This window comes from Crocuta crocuta, unplaced genomic scaffold (genome assembly GCF_008692635.1).
Source record: "Crocuta crocuta isolate KB4526 unplaced genomic scaffold, BGI_CrCroc_1.0 scaffold675, whole genome shotgun sequence".
NCBI classification, from domain to species: Eukaryota; Metazoa; Chordata; class Mammalia; order Carnivora; family Hyaenidae; genus Crocuta; species Crocuta crocuta.
In genome coordinates, this window is record NW_027528796.1 from 3852816 (window position 1) to 3862105 (window position 9290).

The 9290-nt window shown below is 55.9% G+C and overlaps 1 protein-coding gene across 1 annotated transcript in view; it reads left to right on the forward strand.

The window, feature by feature from the left end:
* Positions 1-9290, forward strand: part of C2CD2 (C2 calcium dependent domain containing 2) — a 44861-nt gene that overhangs the window by 14265 nt on the left and 21306 nt on the right. The window contains exons 4-6 of the mRNA XM_077755373.1: positions 992-1096; positions 4921-5046; positions 6970-7093. Of these exons, the coding sequence (XP_077611499.1) occupies positions 992-1096; positions 4921-5046; positions 6970-7093 (355 nt within the window). The remainder of the gene's footprint in view (positions 1-991; positions 1097-4920; positions 5047-6969; positions 7094-9290) is intronic.

Sequence of the window (9290 nt, forward strand, 5' to 3'; positions counted from 1 at the left end):
GGGAGAGAGGCGAGGCCTGGGCCTTGTGCTCTGGGAGGAGCCACGGGCCGGCCCACGAAGCCGGTGTGCTTGGCCGTGGCTGCCGGAACGAAGGCCTGCGAGCTTAGCGTAACACAGCATCAGGGTGTCACGCCCCCGTTCTGGAACCCCGACGTCCCACACCTGTGAAACCGGGGGCCGCCTTCTGATCTGGAAGCTCTGGGTGGGGGGCTCCTTGCTCACTGGACTGTCGGCACGATTCGGGGCCTCACGGCTGCAGGGCCGAGAGCCTGTTTTGGTGTTGGCGTCAGCTGAGGGCCGTCGGCCGCGTCCAGAGGCCCCTCATTCCTGAGCTGCGTCTTCCCTGCGCCATGAAGGGCCCTCTCGCTGCCTTCCTGTCCCCCCTGTAAGGGCTCACCTGGGGTAGCCCTTACTCAAGTCACTCCCGCGAAGCCCCTCGGCCACATCAGGGCACATATTCACAGGTGACGAGAATTTGTGTGAGGGCGTCTTTGTGGGGGGGAGGGCGTTATTCTGCCCCCACAGATGGGGCGGGTTCGATGCGTTATTGCAAGAGCTCAGAGCCCAGTTAGCGGGTGTGTGTGGACCCAGGCAAGAGAGGATGCGAATGCCCGTGGGCCGTGCGCACAGCCCGCGGGGAGTGCGCGAGTGTGGGGTTGGGCTAAGGGTCCCAGTTTCCTTCGTGCCTTGGTGACACTCCCTGCGAAGCACAGAGAATCATTCATGGGAGAGACTACAGAGTCTAGTGACACCTGGCCTTCAGCCGCCAGCGCTGAGGACCCTGAGCGGTGGGTTGAGGCCGAGGAAGGTGCTGGTGGGGCTGGGCCCGGGGCGAAGGGAGGTCCGGGGCGGGGGGGTTAGAGCTTTCCTTACCTTTCTGAGAGGCGCCGGGAGGCCAGGCAGGTGTGTAAGAACATGACTGGATAGGCACGGATGCGCGCTGAGGTTTTGGTGGCAAGGGCAGCTCTCCAGTAACTTTGTTTCTTCGTAGCTGGAGCTCCACATGAAAGAGAAGAGAGACGACATCCGGATTGAGTGGTCCTTCATCAGCACTCCAGAAACGGCCGTCACCGTCCAGCCCAAAGCGCCTGTGGAGGTCAGCGGGCAAGTTTTTGTGAGCTCCCCGTGGGTGTGTGTGAGCACGCACGCGCATCGTGAGTGCCGATCTGGGGAGCGGAGGCTCAGACCAGCGCCCCCCTGGGCAGACTTCTCCCCTCGTCCCTGAGAAGGGGCGGCCACGACAGGGCGGGAGGGACGGCTTTGGCGGATCTGGCGCCGGGCTCTACCCGTCTGCCCCTGCGGTCACGCGGCAGCTGTGAGAAATCGTGGGTCTGCCCCCCATGCAGATGTACTTGGGCTGGGAATTTTTTTTAAAAATATTTCCTTATTTTGAGAGAGAGAGAGAACACATGAGCAGGGGAGGAGCAGAGAGAGAGGGAGGGTGAATCCCAAGCAGGCTCCACGCTGTCAGCACAGAGCCCAACATGGGGCTCGATCCCACGAACCAGGAGATCATGACCTGAGCTGAGATCCAGGGTCGGACACTTAACCGACTGACCCCCCAGGCGCCCCGGGCCAGGAATTGTTGAAAGCGCTCCTGTGCAGAGGAGGCTGGGAACCCCTGCAGTGCTGGCCCCGTGGGGCCCCCGCACACCCCTGCCCTGCCTCACCGCCCGGCCCTCCCCCTCCCCGAGGCCCTCGCCTTCCAGGCAGCTTGTGGCTGCCTCCCAGGGGCCCACGTCTTTCCCCACGGCCTCTGCGAAGGGGCCTCTAAACTCAGAATCTCCCCGCTTCCCACTGTCGCAGGTGTTTTGAAGACATGAATTTGGAAGTGGGGAGTGGACATGCTAGGTCATTCTGGGGTCACCTTCAGTTGCTGGAAAGATCTTGCAACATCACTTATGCCAAAGGCTCAGGTTCTTAGCTTATTTCTTCCCAGGGGCTTTCATGGTACTGGTTTGCAGCCCTGCCACGGTTCAGTCTCTTGTGCAGCTACTGAGATGTGACCACAGCTAAGTGTGTGAGTTTAATCGTTTGTATGTATTTTTAAAAAAAAATTTTAATGTTTATTTTGGAGAGAGAGAGAGTGCAAGAGAGTGCATGAGCAGGGGAGGGGCAGAGAGAGAGGGAGACAGAATCTGCCGCAGCTCCAGGCTCTGAGCTGTCAGTACAGAGCCTGACGTGGGGCTCGAACTCATGGACGGTGAGATCATGACTCACGCCAAAGTAGGATGTTTAACTGACTGAGCCCCCCAGGCGCCCCGCTCGTACATATTTTTACCTTTCGTGTCTCGTAGAATGTATGCAGTTTTTGTTTTTTACATATTTTTTAATCTTTATTTATTTCTGAGAGAGAGGAACAGAGTGTGAGTGGGGGAGGGGCAGAGAGAGAGGGAGACGCAGGATCTGAAGCAGCTCCAGGCTCCGAGCTGTCAGCACAGAGCCTGACGCGGGGCTCGAACCCACGACCCCTGAGATCTTGACCGGAGCTGAAGTCGGACATTTATCCAACTGAGCCTCCCAGGCGCCCCGCCCCCCTTTTTAGATTTTATTTATTTATTTATTAAGGCTAATAAGCTTGAATTTGTGACTCTTGTAAGCGGTGCACATCAGAACGGTCTCTTCTGGCTGTTGTGTTACACACCAGGTGTGCGCACCGTTTCTCTGGGGGCCCCGGTTCCTTTCCTGTCTCTCCTTCCTCCCCACGTTCACATCTGCTTTTCCGCGCGGCATGGCCGTCAGGCCCGCCACGCGGACCCCGCCCTGGCCCGAGTTCGAGACTGCTGTGCCCGGCTTTGCGTGGGGATGCCGCCCCCGCCCCCCGCGCCCCCGCAGGGCGCCGACCTCGGTGTTCATCGCTCCTTGGGTTCATTCTTTCTCTGCCTGGTTCTGTGACTCGCCTGACACCAGCTGAGTGCCTTTGCTCCCGCGAGTACTCGGTTTTAGGCTTTGGCCCCTGACATACATGTTTGGAACATGTGAAATGTTAACATGGTTTGATGGTCAGAAATGACACGAAACGCTGTACTCAGACGTCCCGCCCCTGCACCCCGTACTTCGCTCGTTAGTTTGTGTTTGTCCTGGGTTTCTTTTTGCAAAGACGATCTTACTCCCTGTTCTCACGCACACAGTGGCGTCTGTATACGTGCTTTATACCTTGCCCTCCAGCGTCCCGTCCCGTGGGCGTCTCGACCACCACGTGCTGCTCGTGCGAAGGAGACGTGAGACTTCCCGGGTGTAGAATTCCGCCAGCCCCCAGGAGCTGGTCCGGTGGGCACAGGATGGGGGCCTCTGAGCCCCCGGGGGATGTGATGGCAGGTGGGGAGGTGGATGGCCTGAGCCAGCTGCTCATCGGGGGACAGACTTGGCGTCTGAGCGCCCCAAAACACTCCTGTGAAGCAATAAGAAATTGGGGGCGGGGTTAAAAAAAGACTCAAGTGCATAAACAGAATGAGGTCTGTTCGTACAATGGAGTATTTTTTCAGCCATAATAAAAGAATGAGGCTCTGTCAGCAGCTACCGCATGGGGGAACCTTGGAAAGATCCAGTGGAGTGAGACACGCTGACATTGAAACTCGGGCTTATGATCCCATTTTTTTTGAGCTGTCCGCAACGCGCCAGTCATAGAGGCGGAAGGCAGAGCAGTGGCCGGCGGGGGCTGTGGGTGGGGAGGGGTGGGGAGTGAGAGGTAAGGGAAGGGGGTGACAGCCAGGATGGTTACACAACCCTGAATGTCCCAGATGCCACGGAAATGTCTGCTTTAAGATGGTGACTTTTATGTGATGGAATTTCACCTGACTCGAAAACAATCGGTACGTTGAGGTTCTATTGAAGGAAAGATGACAGCGTGGTGGTTATACGTGCAGACCGCGGAGCCTTAACGCCTGAGCTTGGCCCTCGGCTCCGCCGCTCATGCACCGGGTGACCCTACACGTGCTCATTCACTTCTCTGTGCGTTAGTTTCCTCATCGCTCAAGTGGGAATAATGATATTCAAGGCCGTTGCCAAGATTAAATTAGTACGTACAAGTGCGTAGAACTGAGCCTGCCCTCTCCTAGGAGTGAGCTAGGTATCGGCTGGTTTGATGATTATTAGTTTCTAGCAGACGGTAGATGTTCAGTTGGGACTCAGTTTACAGCAGCCGGAGCTGGCCAGCCAGCCACCCGCCGACCGACCTCTGCGACCCCTCCAACCCTGTGAGTCAGGAGGTTTTGTGCAGGTCTGTGGTCCTGGGGGCGGGGGTCTTTGCTGCACGCGTGCTGCCCCCCGAGCCGCGTGGGGATGGCTGGAGCCCTGCGGTGAGGGTGTTTTCCCCAGAGGTGACAGGGACACCAAGGGCCACTGTGGCATTCCTCTGCTGACCGCGCCACAATTCACGTATCTGTTTAGAGACTGACGGATACTTAGGTGGTTTCCAGTTTGGGCTTCATGAATGGCGGTTCTGTGAACATTCTGGAACATAGGAACGCATTTCTGTTGGGTATTCATTATTATAGTTTTATGGAGTTGATACTTGATAACGTCAGTCATCCCGTTTTCTTCGTTGACAAGCTTGTCTTTCTCCTCGGGCTTTTCATCTACTGGAATACTTTTTAACTTAACTTAAAAAAAAACAGTCACACAAGACAGAAAAAACTCATCTGTCGCAAAGGCTTTACGCAGAAATAGCAACACATTTCTATGTTGCACGTGTCTTTATTTTTACCGTCTTTAAGGAGCATGATTGCTGTGACATCACAGGGCCCTGTGTCCCACATGAGGCCCAGGGAGTCTCTCTCTCACGGGTCTTGATGTGACCTCCCGGGAGCCCAGGCCGCACCCTGCGGGCTCTGTCTCGGGGTGCGCTGGGGAGGCTGTCACCTGCTGTCCGGCCCCACAGCAACGGTCGTGAGGTGATTCGGCGGCTTCGCCCCCTTCCAGCAGGACCGGGCGGCTGCGGCCACGGCAGTGTCTGAGACCCTCAAGGACATCCTGAAGCACCTGGTCGGCTCTGCCTCCCCGTCGGTGGTTCTGAGCACCAGGCCTGTGGGCGTGAGGGAAGCTCAGGTAAGCCCGTCCACGGAGGGGGGCCCGTTAGGGACCGGGGTGCCCCTCCTGGAGACTCTGCGTGCGCCTCTCACGATCCCGCACGCCCCGCGGTGGGGCCGGAGTGCATGCTGCCTGCCGGTCCGTCTGGACCAGCTTCAAGTTCAGGGCCCGAAGCCCCGTGGGATGGAAGGAACAGGTGTCTGGGCCGCTCCGCGTGGTCCAGCCCTACTTAGCCTTGACCCTCTGCTTTTCTGGAGCCAAAACTTGGCTGTCGCCTCAGAGCGCGTGGCCTTGGGTCTCCTCCTCCCAGGACTGTGGGACCTCAGAAACCCCATTAGTAATGAGAACATGCCCTCAAAGCAAGGGGGCTTATATAATACCCTCCGTAATTGCATGAGCCGCTTATATATTTATATATAATGTGCATCTGTTCACATGCCCAAAAACTTGTAAGGAACAGGCAAGTCCCAGGATCTGCGGGGTGAGTCAGGAGGCTGGACACCAGGAGCGCCCAGGTGCACTTCCTGAGGGCCAGCTGTCTTGACATCCATGAAGAGCTGATGTTCCCATTAAAGTCTAAAGGCAGGGAAAAAACAGATATCCAGGCTGGAAAGCAGTCAGGCTCGAGGAATCTCCTCTTTTTCAGGGAAGGCTGGCTTTTTTCTGTTCAGGCCTTCAACTGATTAGATGAGGCCCACCCATGTTAGGGAGGGCAATCTTCTTTACTTGGTCTTTTAATTTAAATGTTAACCTCATGCAAAAACACGCTCATAGCAACACCCAGAACAATGAGCAAATAGCGGCATGCCCCATTGCCCTGTCAAGTGGACACATAAAATTGACCATCATGCCCATACAATTGAAATACTTCATCTCCATCCCAGGCATGTGATTGCTCAGGCCTCAGTGCTCGTGGACTTGAATCTTAAGGACTTTTGCGATGACTGCTTCTTGCCGCTCACGGTTAGCAGCATCCTGGTTTACAATAGTGTTTTTTTAAAGTTTATTTATTTTGAGAGAGAGAGAGAGAGAGAGAGCACAAGCAGGGGAGGGGCAGAGAAAGAGAGAGAATCCCAAACAGGCTCCGAGCTGTCAGCACAGATCCCGACATGGGGCTCGAACCCATAAACCATGAGATCACGACCTGAGCCAAAATCAAGAGTCGGATGCTTAACTGACTGAGCCCCCCGGGTGCCCCCACCACAGTGTTTTCTAATGGTGACTCTGAGATGTTGGTAAGCTTCCCCCCAAAACACCCGAGGTCGAATCAGCCCCCAGGGTCCCTTTGCACAGAGCCCTGCGATGTCTCAGAGTGGCCTCTCCAGGTTTCCCTGACCTTTGCACCTAAGGGGCCCCGTTTAAAGAGCACTCGCGGCCATGAGGGAAGGGAGGAGGCAAATTTGGGAAAGGGTTTGAGGTGGGGTCCTCCAGGCTTGAGGAGCCTTTTCTCCGCTGGAAAAGCCTTGAGGACGGTGGCTGGTCCCTGCTGCTCCTGCCTCTGGCACCTGCCTCGGGCCCCGCCCAGACCATACCTGGATGTTCCCTGAGAGGGTGCGCACAAGCAGGGGAGGGGCAGAGAGAAGGAGAGACAGACTCCGACGCAGGCTCCGCGCCGTCACCCCGGAGCCCGATGCGGGGCTTGAACTCGTGAGCCGTGATATCATGACCTGAGCTGACATCAAGAGCTGGTCGCTCAATCAACTGTGCCGCGCAGGTGCCCCTCACGGGTTTTATTTGGGCATCTAAGGCTCCCGTGCGAGGGGAGAGGTTATGGTTGATGGGGACCCTCCCCTCCCACGAGAAGGGAAAAGCCATTACAGAGCAGACCCCAGGGCCGGGCGTCCCGTGCAGATTGTCCTGAAGACCCCTCCTGTGATGGGCGTCGGGGCGTCGGGTGGCCGCCCCCCCCCCAGTCACCGCCCTTTGTTCTTCTGTCCGCAGAGCCTGCAGCAGCTCGCGTCCAGTGCTCAGGAGCCCTGCCCGCCCAAGCCTCCGAGGGCCCACGAACTCAAACTATTGGTGAAGAACATCCGAGCCTCGCTGCTGCACGATGCTGGCGCTTCAGGCACGTGGCCCGGGGGGCCCTGCTGGGCCCAGAAGTGATTGTCCTATGGGGGCACGTGTGGTTTCGCCATGGCCACCCTCCGGTGCGATCCCTGCCTCTAAGCAGAAAGACCCCCTGAGAACCATAATAGGCAGTTAAAAAAACAGTCCCGATTTTCACACGTGAGGGCTGAGAGAAGACAGGAATGCGGCCCGATCTTGTTCTTTTCTTTAGTCCGGAAGGCACACCCTTTTTTTTCCGGAACTATTAAACGTATAAATCGATGTTAAGCATCCCTGACTGATAACACGATACACACCTTCTCCTCTTCTAGAAGCTGAGGTGCCTCAGGGGTGGTTTATGATCCATCAGAAGGGCTTTGGCCCATCAGGACACTTTGGTGCTGGGAGAGGCTGTTATCAGAGTGAAGACCAGTATTGCACAACAAGTCATTCTTTTTTTAAATTAATTTATTTATTGAGAGACAGAGAGAGAGCAAGCAGGGAAGGGGCAGAGAGAGGGGAAGAGAGAGAGCATCCCGAGCAGGCTCCTCACTGTCAGCACAGAGCCAGATGCAGAGCTCAAACTCACGAACCGTGAGATCATGACCTGAGCCCAGATCGAGAGTCAAGATACTTAACTCACTGAGCCCCCCGGGCGCCCCGAACAGAGTATTCTCTTTAGGTGGTCCCGAGCGTTTGCTGAGCCCCCCCGTGCACAGCAGCGTGGGACAGGACACAACTTTCCACTGCGATCCGATTTTGCTGAGAACAGGAGTGAATTCTGTATTGTCTGAGAACACGAAGGGCTGTTTACCTCATCTGCAAGGACTTCCTTCCGGTCCCCGAAGCACAGACTGTCCACAGTGAACACAGGAGCCTGTGCAAAGCTGGTCCTAGGTTACTGTTCGGGTACAGACACTGCATGCTGCCGTCAGAGGCCGCGGGCTGTAGGCGCCGAGGGGTATGTCTCTCTGGACCCAGTCGGCCAGGGCCGGGGTCCCTGTCCCTCGCCTCTGCTGGCAGATGCACATCTGAGTCCGTGTCTCCCCTCAACAGTGATTGTGAAGATTAGTAAGATAACGTGCTCGAACACCTAACACAGTGTGGTATGTGGTAGAGCATCTGTCATTCCGGTGGTGACTGACTATGCGGTGTGTGCCACCTTTGTGACGGACTACACGGTTTGTTCACACCGTCACGACAGACAATAGGGTGTGTTCACACCTTCACGACTGACTACGTGGTGTGTTCACACCTTCATGACGGACTACGCGGTGTGCTCACGCCTTTATGATGGACTACGTGTGTGTTCACACCATCACAACAGACTATGTGGTGTTTTTACACCGTCAGAACAGACTACGCGGTGTGTTCACACCGTCACGATGCACTATATGGTGTGTTCATACCTTCACGACGGACTACGCGGTGTGTTCACGCCATCACAACAGACTACACGGTGTGTTTACACTGTCACAACAGACTACACGGTGTGTTCACGCCATCAAACAGACTACACGGTGTGTTTACACTGTCACAACAGACTATGCGGTGTGTTCACGCCATCAAACAGACTACGCGGTGTGTTCACGCCATCAAACAGACTACGCGGTGTGTTCACACCGTCACAATGCACTATATGGTGTGTTCACACCTTCACGATGGACTACGCGGTGTGTTCACACCTTCATGCTTCGGGACAGCTCTTCGCTAGGGAAATGTTCCATTACGTGTATCACTGATCCCTAAATGGGTCAATGACTGAGCCGAGTCACGTGTGAAAACACATCCCTTGTCAGTGGGGATATGGGTTCCCTGGGATACCCCCACCCTTGGGAGTCATCCCAGATGACTTTTCCTTTTGCAGTCAGTCTCGTCCAAAAGGGGGGGCACATCTTCTGTAGTAACGTCGCCCTTGGGGGGTGTCCCCCACCCCACCCAGGGCAGGGGCAGGGCACTTGGGGGTCCATCCAGACCAACAGATCCCAAGTTGGGGATAGAGAAACTTAAACCTCCAATGCGGTGCTTTGAGAGTTGTTCATGGCAAAGGGAATAAAGAATATTCCCTCAGAATAAGTCAGGCAGAGAAGGACAAATATCATATGTCTGCACGTATAGGAGGATTAGGAGGAACTTGACGGAGGAACAAGGGGGAGAAGAAGGGCGGAAATGGTGGGGGAAAGGGAGAGAGGCAAACCATGAGAGACTCTTGAATG